Source organism: Bombus huntii, chromosome 12 (assembly GCF_024542735.1).
Source record: "Bombus huntii isolate Logan2020A chromosome 12, iyBomHunt1.1, whole genome shotgun sequence".
Classification (NCBI taxonomy): Eukaryota; Metazoa; Arthropoda; class Insecta; order Hymenoptera; family Apidae; genus Bombus; species Bombus huntii.
The window spans coordinates 787,768-802,449 of record NC_066249.1 but is presented as its reverse complement, the minus strand read 5'-3'; the positions used below and the strand labels follow the sequence as shown (position 1 = coordinate 802,449).

The 14,682-nt window shown below is 27.1% G+C and overlaps 5 protein-coding genes across 14 annotated transcripts; 2 read left to right on the top strand and 3 right to left on the bottom strand.

The window, feature by feature from the left end:
* Positions 1-602: 602 nt before the first annotated feature.
* Positions 603-6,433, bottom strand: LOC126872142 (eukaryotic translation initiation factor 2A). Its single transcript, XM_050631764.1, has 12 exons — positions 6,267-6,433; positions 5,517-5,780; positions 5,211-5,310; positions 4,766-4,941; positions 3,865-3,953; positions 3,645-3,795; positions 3,381-3,551; positions 3,099-3,273; positions 2,861-3,024; positions 2,677-2,769; positions 2,402-2,589; positions 603-2,324 (listed from the first exon to the last, which is right to left on the bottom strand). Exons 1-12 carry the CDS (start codon positions 6,292-6,294, stop codon positions 2,199-2,201), a joined length of 1,725 nt encoding a protein of 574 aa, XP_050487721.1. The 5' UTR covers positions 6,295-6,433; the 3' UTR covers positions 603-2,198.
* Positions 6,434-7,077: 644 nt separating this feature from the next.
* LOC126872149 (growth hormone-regulated TBC protein 1) lies at positions 7,078-9,482 on the top strand. The gene is made up of 7 exons (XM_050631777.1): positions 7,078-7,256; positions 7,557-7,758; positions 7,825-8,055; positions 8,155-8,315; positions 8,386-8,494; positions 8,681-8,866; positions 8,966-9,482. The coding sequence occupies exons 1-7, from the start codon at positions 7,144-7,146 to the stop codon at positions 9,074-9,076; spliced, it is 1,113 nt and encodes a 370-aa protein (XP_050487734.1). The 5' UTR covers positions 7,078-7,143; the 3' UTR covers positions 9,077-9,482.
* Positions 9,108-10,528, bottom strand: LOC126872164 (mitochondrial import inner membrane translocase subunit TIM14). 2 transcript variants are annotated; one of them, XM_050631801.1, is made up of 4 exons: positions 10,391-10,528; positions 9,815-9,949; positions 9,528-9,749; positions 9,108-9,195 (listed from the first exon to the last, which is right to left on the bottom strand). In XM_050631801.1, exons 1-3 carry the CDS (start codon positions 10,442-10,444, stop codon positions 9,537-9,539), a joined length of 402 nt encoding a protein of 133 aa, XP_050487758.1. In that variant the 5' UTR covers positions 10,445-10,528; the 3' UTR covers positions 9,108-9,195; positions 9,528-9,536. The 2 variants fall into 2 exon arrangements, with proteins under 2 accessions (XP_050487758.1, XP_050487757.1); XM_050631800.1 differs by having other exon boundaries at positions 9,108-9,749.
* Positions 10,393-14,653, bottom strand: LOC126872161 (dynein axonemal light chain 4-like). Of its 9 annotated transcripts, XM_050631798.1 has the most exons (4): positions 14,500-14,653; positions 11,001-11,056; positions 10,630-10,927; positions 10,393-10,556 (listed from the first exon to the last, which is right to left on the bottom strand). In XM_050631798.1, the coding sequence occupies exons 1-3, from the start codon at positions 14,639-14,641 to the stop codon at positions 10,670-10,672; spliced, it is 456 nt and encodes a 151-aa protein (XP_050487755.1). In that variant the 5' UTR covers positions 14,642-14,653; the 3' UTR covers positions 10,393-10,556; positions 10,630-10,669. The 9 variants fall into 9 exon arrangements, 2 of the variants coding, with proteins under 2 accessions (XP_050487755.1, XP_050487754.1); XM_050631797.1 differs by having other exon boundaries at positions 10,393-10,927; XR_007691867.1 differs by lacking the exon at positions 10,393-10,556 and having other exon boundaries at positions 10,836-10,927; positions 14,140-14,642.
* On the top strand, positions 11,514-13,977 carry LOC126872145 (histone acetyltransferase type B catalytic subunit). Its single transcript, XM_050631769.1, has 7 exons — positions 11,514-11,648; positions 12,105-12,289; positions 12,394-12,656; positions 12,738-12,894; positions 12,981-13,195; positions 13,339-13,490; positions 13,557-13,977. The coding sequence occupies exons 2-7, from the start codon at positions 12,141-12,143 to the stop codon at positions 13,848-13,850; spliced, it is 1,230 nt and encodes a 409-aa protein (XP_050487726.1). The 5' UTR covers positions 11,514-11,648; positions 12,105-12,140; the 3' UTR covers positions 13,851-13,977.
* Positions 14,654-14,682: the final 29 nt, after the last annotated feature.

Below are 14,682 nucleotides of genomic sequence, written 5' to 3'. Positions count from 1 at the left end.
CGGTGCTTCTCGTGCATTTCCTCGCTCATTCAATTTCGACCAGATTGTTTCTTTTAACCCTTCTTTTTTTTATTTCTTAGTGTTTTTAATCGAAACATTCTTAACCAAATTACTATAAATAATTCATTCCCTGCAATTTATTTTTTGTTAACTATGTAGAATTTTATTGATATGTATGTGTACAAATATACGAATTTTTCAACCCCGTATTGTCTTGCCGCCCTTATTATAGCCATATTTCGGCCGTACTTCCTTTATTTCTTTGTTTTTTTAATCGAAACATTTTTTCCAAAAACTCTTCTTCCTATAAATAGCTAGTTTCCTGTGATTTATTTTTTGTTGTTTATGTAGAATTTCATGTGCACATGTACAAATTTTTCAACCCCTATTGTTTTACTTGTTTTAAAAAATTTAATACTATTTCAATACAAACAAATCTTTTTTTAAATATCACGTCGATTCAAATAGTAATCTATACACTTGATATAATTTAAACGGATTAATAAATTTAAATGAAAATTTTTATCGAGAATTACATGCGTATATATTGTAATACAGGAAAAATACAATTTCATAAAAATATATTACATATCGTTGACATCTGTTGTTTTTAATAATTTATTTTCATAAATTTCACGTAAGTATACACAACATTGGCGATTGTGATTTTTTTTTTTTTTTGATGTAATTCATTTTATGAGATACCCATCACTTGTTAATTAATCGGTAATTTATATGTATATGATTCAATGTACATGTCAGAAATAATGATACATAATTTTTAGTTATAATTTCACGAATTTTATAAAAATTCGACGTAATCACACATTGTACTATAGGTTTTCCCAATTGTATTTAACTTTTGTTCATTATTATAGCAAAAGAAATGGAAACAAGGTAAAAGAAATGTTCTTTTGTCTATTGACTTGTACAATCTATATTGTACAAATTCTCTGATTGCTCAGATAAACCTAAAAATCTCAATATTAGTAAATATTAAATTAAAACAAGTAATTCAACAACTATTATATTGTTACAGAACACAGATTGTTGTTAAATGCTCATACAACAATCTGAAAAATAAGCGAAGGTAACTTTGAACATCATTGAAGAACAGCACTTTAAAAAATCAACTAATTCAAAAAGCTATATTTTCTTTATTACTTAAAAATGTTCCTTTAGTTGTGGAATATAGTTGGTAATTTTTTGGCAGTTTTCTTTCATTTATTTGTTACACTGTGCCACGTAATAGTACTTTTAATCTGACCAGTCTTATAAGCCTTGACAGCAAGAAAAATATAAAATCTGAATCTTAAACATATAATGTAAGGCACAAAACAAAAGTATGTATAAGAACGAAAAGTTGTCAGGAAATACTAGTGCAATACTCATGAAATGAGTGTAATAATTATGAAATCACAAAATGATATGTCTATATCTAACCCTCGCTAAATTTTCATAAAGAGATTGATAAAAACAAAAATGGAATAGTGCGCAATAATTTATAAACATAAAAAGTGAAATGACAGCACCTGTCTCCAGGAACAAATTTTATGTGCATTCGGTTTTATAATCATACCATTTTTCTTTTCCACCTCACATTTTCCATCACATATTATGCATTTTATACGGGGTAAATCGCTATTGCGAGTCACATTTCAAAGTAATTCCAAGATAATATGATTCACCCTGTACAATTTTTTATTTATCAAATGTAATATCAAGAAGATTACTGAAGTGTCTTGTAATGCAACATTGGTATACAGGGCTATATAATAAGGAAGCTTGGTCGTCATTGGACTGTTTTCCAATCTTCAATGCCCATTCTTCAATGTTATTTCGAAATATTACTTAGAATAAAGAACCCATTAAGAAAGAAAAAAAATGGTTTCATTCCCAAGTATCAAAGGAAGGATTTAGCGATGGACCATTTCAATTTCATTATCATCGCTCAAAAAAAAACTTATATTTTTAAATCTTAATATCTTCAATGAGAGACATGGAAACCTATTCCATCCACTTTCAAAATTTAGTTTGTTCCCGCTACCTCTTCAGAATGAAAATTTTATGTACAGCCAAACGTAACTTCCGTACGTGCGATATCGTATGTGAGAGACCGAGATCATTTTCCGTTATTAAAAGAAATATTTAGACTTTTCTTTTTAAACCGCATACATATCCATAATTTGAAATGTTCATCATAAAGCAAGCTCTTCAAGTTCCTTCATTAAATCAGCTTCTTTCTTGATCTTGTCTAATTGATTGATTTCTAATTGCTTTCCAGCTACTAGCAGTTCCTTCAATTTTGAAATCTGCTCTAGTTTCTGTAAAAAATGAGGAATAATAAACAGTTAAATAAATTTTATTTTATTACTGAAGTATTAGTAACAGAGATTCTTACGCTTTTAATTTTTTTAATTTTCTTACTCCTCTCCAGATTATCACATTCAGGAACATTTGTATTTAAATTCTGACTTTCTGTACTTGTAGTAACTTGTCCATTTGTACTTGGATTGTTTGATTGAGAAGATGCTAAGGATTCCGATTTCTTTGTACCTTTCTTTGCTTTTTTCTTTGCTTTTGTTATAGCTACAACAAATATTGGATACATGTAAAATAAAATACCTATTTTGTATCTATAATTCTACGCTTTTAAATTTATCTAACGCTTTGAACCTTTTTTCTTATCTTTGAACATTTCATCATCGCGTAATTTAAAACTAATAGTTTCCCCTCTGGCAGAAGGTGGTCGATACACTTGTTTTGATGCTGCAAATGAAATGAAACTCTAATATTAAAAGATAATGTCGACTAATGTAGTAGTTCTATTGTTCTAAGGAACATTATGAAAAACTCTTACCTTGTGGTTGACTAGGAGCAATACCTTCAACAGCTTTATAACTAATCGGTTTTTCTGGAAACGTTCCTGGTGGAAAGGTTTGCCATAATACTTCCCAAAGTTCTTCTTGTTCATTCCATGGTCGTTCGTATAATAAAGTCCCGGTATAATGCCAAATCTTAAATCTAAATATGAAATATTTATCGGATATAAATTAAAATATAATTATCGAAATCATACAAAAATATAAAAGATTTACCCATTCCCCATTCGAAGTCTAGGTGCGGTAGTTGCAGTCATGAAATGTTCTCCATCCGGCGACCATTGAAGAAGCGTTGTATCAGGAGCTTCAGTTTTAGCAATTAGTTTTCTGTTAGCTACGTCCCATAACTCGATACCACCACGGAGATTGCCAAATCCCGTCAAAATTAGAAGTGCAAAGTGGTTAAGAAAATACAGTTCTTAATAAATAAAAAAAAAAACTAAATAAACAAGTCATTTAAAGTTATTTTAGTAGCATTTTAAAGTAATTAAAGGATATTGTTCCCTTGAGGATTGTAATAAATGCTATTCCGATGCAAAGCACCAAATTCAAATATTGGTTCACATTTAAGATTAAATAGTGTAGCTTTAGCTGGCATAAAATCATATATAACACAGAATTCATTATTTTTAGGAGACCACTGAACAGCATGTATAGGGCCCTTATTACCTAATTAAGAAAAATAAAAAATTTCGTTTTGGAGACAAGAAAAAGTATTATTTCATAAATAAAAACAATAATAATTAATAGATCATAACGTACTAAGCATAACCATAGAAGTTTCTCCTTTTGTACTAAGATAGTGTAAAGTTTGTTTTCCATAATATGAAGCGCCTGTTTTGTCAACCTCTGTGCTCGTCATTAATAAAACGCTTGTTCCATTATTATTCCAATAAATGTTTACTCTGTCCGCCTGAAAATAGAAATTATAGAATATTGTGTACTTAAATACATATGTATGAATTTTATAATAATATAATACCTGGAAGAAACTTTTGTTTGCTAAAGCTTGTGTGGATTCGAACTTCGGATATTGAAATAGCCTACCAAATGAAGGCTGATCCGATTTTCCTGTAACGTAATAATACTGGTTATAAAAAATAAATTATTAGCTAGATTGTAATAGTAGCATAGTACTTTACATGTAATGATGTAATTAATAATTTGGTATTTAATGTGGAGAGTATTTATTCATCTTATAAAGATATGATATTAAATTTACTGCAATTCCAAATTTCATTTATAGACACCTAAGAATCGCAAGTATATTGAAACAAAAAATAATTACCTGTTAAATAAACTTTATGAATCCCTAAAACTTTATGAAAGTACTTACATATAAAAATGAGCATGCAATAATCAGGAATATTTCCCATTAATGTTGATCCTGATTATATATTCATACTTGTATATTTTTCAAAATACCATTATGTTTTAATATTCTGTAGTACTTCTTTAAAATATTAAAGTATTCTATATAGATATAATTATCTTATAATCTTCATTCCATTTGTGTATTACATGCTTGCCACACATATTTGCTTCATAATGAGAGAAACTGAAATAAAAAAGTATTTCATAAAATATGCCAATTTTTTTATATGATTTATGCTTGAACTATATTACTAATAAACATTATATGTTTTAATCAACCAAACGGAATTGCTAATTATCAGTTTTAAATCATTTTGTTTGTTATATTGAAATTTGTATGACTTCTCTTAGTTTTTATGAAGCACTGATGTTTAACAACTAATAAACTGGTATAGTTACATGATAACAACTAAGAAACTAGTATACTCTCCACATATAAGTACCTTGATATAATATACATGCATTTGTTTAATTTAAAATTAAATAAATACACAACAAAATTTAATTACCCGGCATATAACAGAGAATATAGTATGGAGTATTACTTGGTGATATACTAAATCTAGCAACTTTGGCTACATTTATTCTGTACATAATTTTGTTAAAATTGACATCTTCATATAGAATGACATCTGCACCAACTAATAACCCACAGATCTTTTCATCACTTGTCCATTGAGGTTCCCTAGGTAGATATAAGGAAAATAAGTTCTACCTATTGTTTATGTTTATCTTAAAAAAGTAGATAGTTTTTTGGTAATAATAAATATAAGATTTTTATAAAATTTAAACATTATGAATGCCATTAAAATATGAAATATTTATTAAAACTATATTTTTCTGATCACATAGATCACACAACGTTAAAAGATAAAAAGAAATAAATAGTTTGCAATAATTGATGAATTTAATATAAATTTTAATTAAAAGTAAAATAAGTATGTAATACATTACCAATCTGATTGTTTTTTCTGTATAAAACTCTTCACCAGTTCTCCAGTTTCTGATCTCCATATGTGAAGATTTGGTGTTCCTTGAGGATTTGATGTTGTCGCTGCAATATACAAATTAATAATATAAGTATCATTTCCATATTTAAAATATTGAAATATAATGCAAATAAAATATATGTTAAAAAATTTTATATTCATCTAATTTACTACAAAGTAATAAAATCAGTGAGATAAAGTTAAATATATAAATAAGATATATAACATATAAAAATAATTAAAAATAAATAATATAAAATTAATATAATACCAATGAATGGTTCCCATGTCATAAAATATGTGCTTCGAGTGGAGAACTGAATCGCAGAAATTTTGGGCCTTTTGATTTCTGTAATAATTTTCCATGTAGAACAATGTAAAATCTTGGTAGTCACTCCATTGACCCATGCAAAATAACTTCCCTCTGGGCTAAAAATCATTGCTTTACATGTTTTACTGTCATCTTTAGGAAATGACTTCACTGGTTCATACGATGGTGGGCCTTGTCCTAAGCTGATTCCAATGGAACCTCTCACTATAGAAAATCACATTAAAATATTCTAAGTTCCTTTTCCATTATTAAACTATTTATTACATTTAACGCATGAATAATTTTAATAATAGTAAACGTATAACATGAAAAATATTATGTATATCTTAAAATAAAAAAGTTATTAACATATATTCCTAATCCAGGATAAATTTAAATATCCACGAATTATTTATGAAATTAAATGAAATTGTCGGAAATAACTATACATGTAAATACATTTAATAATAAATGCATTCTGATAACGAGGTACCACATGACGCATTTTTTTAATCATAAATGTGTTCCAGTAATACAATGCCACATGACGCATTTTTGTGCAATCAGATATAGTGTAATACGAAACTTGTGAAGCATATCATGGATAGATGTATATTCTATGCATGCTAATATCATTTAGAAAAAAATACCAGTAAAAATTTGATGTTAAAGTAAGAAAATTATCAATAAAAACAATATGAAAATTCTTACCAGCAACACAAGGAACAGTTAACGCCATTTTACCTCCGTTACCATGTGGTACCGTAATATCGAGTATCGACCACTCTTGCCAGACTGAGGAATTTGTCCCTTGAAAAGGATTTCTTGCACATGCGTCGCCAACATCGTATGCAAGAAACACGTGCGCTCAGTACCGTAGAAACTAGGATACATTCATCAAATTTTCTTTATTATCTATTTAAATTTGAGTAAAAGCAATAATATATTTATACAATATAGCAGCTGTAAGTGCTATAATGTATATAAATAAGTTAATATATTCATTATCAGATATATTAAAAATAGATAAAATATCATTTATGTGTATACCGTGATATCAAAATACGTGTATCAATCTTTTATTTGAATATCAAAAATAATTTTCTATCAATTAACTACGCTTGCGCAAATGTTGAACTAGTAAATCTATTATCGACTAGATTTCTCGATTGTGAGTGATTATCCAGCAAATCGATCTTACTTTTTCAAAAATATTTTATCGTTATTACTTTATTTTAAGTTATAAATGTATTGTAATATTGTAAAATTTATAGATTAATATTTAAATGTGGTCTACCGACAATTATGTGTTTATCAAATATTATTTATGTTTCCACTATACAATATGAGCCTTATAGAATTAGATGTATGTTTAACTGTAATTTATATTATTCTAAAAAAAGATAAAAAATACACAATCATATTATAAATCATTAACCTTTGAACCTGTTAAAAATTAAAATAAAAATATTTTAATCGTCGTACTTATAATATTAATACAAAATAATTCTTTATTACATAATAAGAATAGATAAGAAAGAAAATATTCGTTAATACAGTGCACCATTAATGCAAACATATTTTAATTATGTTGTCGCACAATAAATTTAAAATTGAAAAGTGTTTACTGACCACCCTATATTCGGCAGAAATCATATGTCAGCATCGTCTTGCGTGGGGTATGGCAAGTTCATGTTTTAGGTAAGGTATTATAGATTTTATATTATTTCTTAATTATGTTGTAATACCTTTTTTTATTATAGACATATATACTCAAACTATGAATGACATAATTAATATAATACAGATAATAGTCATATTTTTTATTTTTGTTTCGACTTAAGTGAGGTTATGTTTTTATGAATACAATCTAATTTAGTGACATGAAAAGAATAAGTAGTATTTATAGGATGTATTTCTTTTAATTACAATCTTATAAAATTTCTTAATCTTATGTTTCAAAAACAAATTTGTTATTATATACGTACATATATTTATTAGTAATGTGGATGAATATGGCTTTGAAAGACCTCAAGATTTTGACTATGAAACTTATGAAGATTTTATCTCAGAATACCTCAAAGTACTTGCAAAAAGAGCAAAAAAGTGGTCTGAAATAATTGGAGAAGGAAAATCATTACAACGTAATATTACAATAAAGAGATATGTTCGTAAAGGTATACCAGGAGAACATAGAGGATTAGTAAGTATAAAATTTACATTTTAATTCATTTTATAAACATACAAAGAAAAAATTTCATTTTAAAAGGTATGGCTTTCTGTCAGTGGAGGAGAAGAATTAAAAAATGCAGACCCTGATCTTTATCAGAAGCTACTACAACCTCCACATAATAAACAAGTTGCAGATGTTATTAAAACTGATTTACCAAGAACTTTTCCTGATAATATATTTTTTAATAATACAGAAAATCAACAGTATCAATTATATAACATTCTATTAGCATTTGCTCATCAGAATAAAACAGTAGGATATTGTCAAGTATGTTAAATTTATTTTAATTTTTATTATTATAATTTTATTATACATCCATATTTTTAATATAATTTATATAAAAGATTTCTTCATATTTTTTGTTAGGGCTTGAATTATATAGCAGGATTACTATTGCTTGTTACAAAAAGCGAAGAAACAGCCTTTTGGTTGTTAAAAGTCCTAATAGAAAAAATTTTACCTGATTATTATACTCCAACAATGGATGGCCTCCTTACAGATATCGATGTGCTTGCAGAATTAGTCAAGTAAATTTTTTTAACTTTTAATACAAATATACAAATTATACATGTAATGGCATCATCATTATTATTTTAGAATAAAAATGCCAGATATTTACCAACATGTAACGAATATAGGCTTACCTTGGCCAGTCATTACAACGAAGTGGTTTGTGTGCTTATTTGCAGAAGTATTACCAATTGAGGTAAAGTTGATTATATATGTTTTTTAAAGATAAAATTTACACAATTTATGTTTTGCTGTCTTTTAACATTATTGTATGTGGTGTGTACACAGTTGATTCATGCATTAATTTAACATTTTGAATTAATACCTGTTTGGATTGCCATATACTATAGAAGTATTGAATAAAATATTTACAACTTGGCAGACTACGCTGCGTATATGGGATTGCCTTTTTTATGAAGGCAGTAAAATTATATTTCGGGTTGCATTAACTCTCATAAAAAGGAACAAATGCAACTTGCTTGCTTGTCAAGATTTTACAACATTAGCAGAATGCTTTAAAGAAATAACAAAAGACAGTATTGTTTTAAAATGTCATGACTTTATGCAGGTAAATAAAGCATTTTTTAATTTTTTATTAAGAAAATAAACGTATTTTAACAAACCTAATCAAATAATTGTTATGAAATATTTTATTTTCTTTTACTAGAGTATATTTAAAGTACCTGGATCACTGCCTGGTAGCACAATTATTAAACTAAGAACAAAAATATCACGACAACGTTTGGAACAACAAAAGGAGAATAAATTAGGACGATAGTACTAGTAACAAGACTTTACCTACTGAAAGATTCTAGTCAATATATTATTTTATTGTAATTCCGAAAAAACGAATGTACGGTATAAGATTATTAATAATGTTGCATCTACAGTATTCCTGTAAATATAAAAGCAAAGGATAGCATACCAGTAATCTTATTACATTGATTTAGATTAATTTATAAGATTCTTTATACATTTTTTATTTATAAATACAAAGAAAACGGAATACTAATTTTATAAAATTGTAATATATTAATTGTATGAAGATCACGTGTTAAATACTTTTATCAATATAATTTTTAGTTCAATCAGCATCAAAATTAGAAATGAACCATTATTATGTATAAATAATTTTATTATAAGTTAAATAAAATACTTATTCAAATTACAGTCACGGGGCTAGATGCAAACTAATTTCATACAGACTATCTATACGTATACATTTATCTATATATAAATCATTTTTCTAGTAAATCTTTTGCTTCATTAATTTTTGCAGCAATATATGGAGATCCACCTCTATCTGGATGATTTACAGACATAATTTTCTTAAATTGTTGTTTTACTTTCAATTTACTTGCAGTTGGTGATACATCCAATATTAAACTAGCTTCTCGTCGAGTCATTTTAGACTCAAAACCTCCTTTGTAATATTTACTATTTGCTAATGTCTACAATGACACATTTCATTAAATCTATTGAAACTTTTGTATAAACTTAACAATTAGGAGTTTACCTGTGAATTTAATTTTGGTACATTTTTATAAGCTTCTGCCATCTTTTGAGATAATTGCGGCATTCTTTTAAGTATATAACGCCCAGTAAAACCCACTACAGCAAGGCCAATGCCTGCTGCAATAAGTGTAGAAGTCTAAAAATATCAATTACTAATAAGAATACATTCTATAAATTCCGTTTTTTATCAAACATAAAACAATTAGTCATTAAAAAATGTCATGTTAATTTACATATACTTTAAGTAATTATACGTATCCTCATAATCTCAAATACATTGAAAAAAACGTTAGATATTGAAAATAAAGGTGATTAAAATATTTTTCTTCTTTTTTCTTCTCTTCATAAATAACAATATTTGTAAAGCCATAACTATTTATTTCACTTCTGATGAAATTATGATGAAACACATGCACATATATATACACACATTCTTGACATTGTATATACAGTTATAAATCACAAAACAATATTAATTCAGTAAAAAAATAAAGAAATATTAGGAATATATTATTACAAATATTAATATATCAACAATAAAATTACTTCACAATATATCATTAGTTTTTACTCTTACCATTTTATTAAAATTGTCAAAACAATACAGCAAAAACAACAAATCTTCGATCATCAAAAAAGTGGTGAAAAAGACAATCCACTATAATGATTAGTACAATCGAGCAGTAGCGACATTTGATCACATTGTGGATTCAGCTTTATATTTATTGTCCGTTCATATGTCTCTAACCATATTACATATAATTATTTAGTCAGGAAAATGTAAATAAATATAACAGAAATAATTATATTACGTACATGGTGTACAGTATACTATATCAAAATTGTAATATTGTCGTTAAAAAGTTGAAACTGTTCTCCATACAAGGATGGCAATATTACCAGCGTTGTACATATATAATAACGACTTTGCTTGATACGTAACTGCACAAGCATACGATTCTCCAATAACCACATGAAATGGGCCACCGAATCTTTTGTCTAAATTATCTTTAATATTTCGAGCTGCTAGTTCATGATTATCGGTATATTTCTCCGTAGCTGTAACGCATATTTCCATTGCTTCTTGCTTCATTTCTTCCTTCATATCACTGTACTAAAAAGGTTTCAAATAAACCCTAATATTCATTACAATATTAAATCTTGTAAAATATAATTTAAACCCTTACTTTACACAAAGGATACGTGTGAAATATTAAAGGTTCTTCTATCTTTTTCACCTCACCTGTAGACATTTTTGATTATTAGAATAATTCTGTTTCAATTAGAAAAAATTATGATTGAAGATTCCAGCAATATATTAAATTAAAGTACTTAATAAGCATATTACAAAAATTAACATTTTGAGGTTCAAGACAAAAGTTTTAACATAAATATAAAATCAATGTATTTCATTTGTTATTTTATATAGGTGATAAGATATATAAGAAACCGAATTTAATTTAAATTCATAAAGTAGAATTTAATTTTATAGATTTTTATTCATCACAATATAAAATATTAATCTTTTCCATAAAAAATAAATTCACATATTTTTTGAAAATATTCATAATTAAGATCGATTGATATTAATGTGATGTCAAATTTTGCTTTCGTATTTAAGAATACTAATCTATAAGGTACCCAGTCAGAATAACCAATGACTTACAAGAATTTGGAACATAAAATCCAGTCAATTCTTAATCTTCGAAGAGGTTGTAACTATCTTAAACAACCGCTTTATTTTTGGCGCGAAGTTGTTTTATAGTTATGTTTAAGGAAAAATACTAAAAAGTAGTGATCTATATCTATAAATTACACACGATTATTGAAAGAAGGTATATTGTTGTGATAATGTTACATGTAATGTTGATAATTTGGTAATTTTTTAAATCAAAGAATCAGGAAAATATTTACAAATAAATACGAACTTATGAAATTATTTAATAAGCATTAATTTAACTTTATACCTGAAAATAACATTTTTATATTTATTCTATTTTACACTGATAAACAAATTTTACCTGCTAATTTATTAAATTCCGAAATATATTTTGTATAACCTATAAATGTTATTTAGCGGTAACTCGTAAGGTCAAATTTGTATATACATATATTTGTGTGTGTATGTGTATATATATATATATAACAAATTCAATTAAACATGGATAACCATGAAAATATTTGTGTGAAATAATTTTATCTATAATAATAAAATAATTTTACTCATTGCTTGTAATTTTATTTGTAAAAGATTTATCACTAATACAATTCTAATTTTTTACTTTTTACAGATTAATTCGTATTATCTATTTTATTATTAATATAATATGGAAGATCCAGTTACTGCACGTTTAAAGAATTTGGTGGTCAGCAGTAATGAAGCTTTGGAATTAAAATTAGTACGTTCTGTTGAAGATTTAGAAAATGATCAAAATACATTTAAACCAGAAATGTCCCATCAAGTATTTGGAGATAGGTTTGTTATTGAAATATGTATTATTAGAAATCTATATAAATATTATAGATTATATTAAATATATTTATTATGTTCGTTTTTTAATTATTAATTTTGTTTATCAGTGAATCTATATTTGGTTACCGGGATCTCAGAGTAAAGTTATATTACTCAGCAGGTTGTTTAGAAACATATTTAAGTATGAGTTATTCAGAAAAAATAAGTAAAGTACTTTATGAGGGTGTCAAAGCTGACGAAGTATTGCCTAACATTGCCGAGAAATTAGCTCCACAAATACATACCAACATAGATACATTTATTGAATCTTTAAAGAAAGATGATATATTTAAACCTCATGGTGAACTGCTACATTCATTTTCTATCAGTGGTAATGTCTTGCAATACTATATATTCTTTTTTTATATCATAAATAATCTAAATACTTAATCAAAATTTATAAATAATATAGATGAAAATTGTACAAGAAAATTTGAAGTTTATAAAGCAGACATGACTTATAACGGTTTTAAAGAATATCATCAACGTCTCCGTACATTTGTATTATGGTACATAGATGCTGCCAATTTTATAGACATTGATGATGAGCGGTGGCATTATTTTAATATGTAAGTTTAATCATGATTTTAATTTATGCTGCTTATTGATTACATGGCAAATTATTTTTTTAAATAGATCACTTTTTGTGGAACAGGTTTGAGAAATATCTAACAGCAGATGGTACTGCTCGTTATGCAACTACTGGTTTTGCTACTGTATATCAGTACTATGCATACCCACATCATATTAGACCTCGTATAGCTCAAGTTTTAATATTACCACCATTTCAAAATATAGGTCTTGGTACACGTTTGTTACACGCTATTTACTGCGAATATACTGGAAGAAATCAAGTCAAAGACATAACAGGTAAATGAAAACATAGAAACAGATAATCATTAAAAATCCAAATTTGTATTTGAAAAGAACAAAACAAAAGTGAGGCCTGATTAAATACTTTTATTTCAGTAAATCTAGTTCATTTTGGTAAGGCATTGTCATCATTGTTGTAGTTGAGAACCCTTCCGCGACGTTTCAACGGTTAAGAGATTATGTGGATGCAATGAATTGCAGTAAATTATCTAGTTTTTCACCAGAATGTCTACTTCAAGGTTTTAGTAAAACAATGGGTGAAGAGGCTAAAGAAAAATTCAAGATTACTAACGTATGTTTTATATTTTTTTCACTATAAGAGATATTTTTAGATTAAAATATTAATTTTCATTTTTAGAAACAAGCTCGCAGAGTATACGAAATTTTAAGATTACGGGCTACAGATTTAGCAAACGAGCAAGAATATCGTAGATATAGATTAGATGTAAAAAGGAGATTGAATATTCCATACAGACGCGAACAAAATGATTTGTTAAAATTGGAATGTGTGTTGAAAAACATTGATAATCGTACGAACATCACTCTACCTACATTGGAGCAACGTATACAAACTCTTGACCAAGAATACAAAAGTTTAGAAGAAGAATATAAGAAAGTAATTAAACGTTTAGAAAATGCGGGAGAACTTTGAAATTTTATATTCTTTTTATTTTTTATTTTTATTAAGCTGCCCGTGTATGAAACGATTGATACTGCTTGAATATGAATTATCAAAGAAAATCTTTTTTTATTGACTCAATAAAATTTCTTTTTATTAAGTAATATATTATGTAATCATATTTAAATATGTCTAAATTTTTAATGAAACTTGAAAAAATTTAATGAACTTAAAAATTTAAATGTTAATTCGAGCATGCATCCACTCCTACTCCGACGCACACTCCATATTTCATTCTTTATAAGGCTTATTCGAAACGAACCGGAAGAAGTTCAGATGGACTCTCGACATACTCGTATCGTTCGGAATCCCGAAACTGGATTCGGATATCAGCATGAGCGACTGGCATATATTTTATGGATACGAGATTCCGTGAAGCCGCGTGAAGCAATTTGATCGCGGCCATATTGATTTTAGTATATAGCGTCACTACCGGTTGATTGGTATACTTCATTCTTCTATACTCTTTTTCGCCCTCACAGAATTCATCATTTCGTCACTATCATTGACAAAAGACGAGTATACAGCATGGACTAAGAACAGAGAAGATTTCCTCTCTACTAAGGACAGGATAAACATGACATTAAATAGAATTTTGTGTCTCAGGTTATAAAATACTAACCTACCAAAAAATCAGAGTGTTTCTTACGCCCTCTGCAATTTTCTATAGCGAACATAGGAATTATCACAGACAACTCGTTAATGATTATATCACCTACAAGAGATAGGAAAGATACCACATTTGTGACGTCATCTACTGACATCTTAATATTTTATTGACACATATTTAACTTTAGATGTCTCT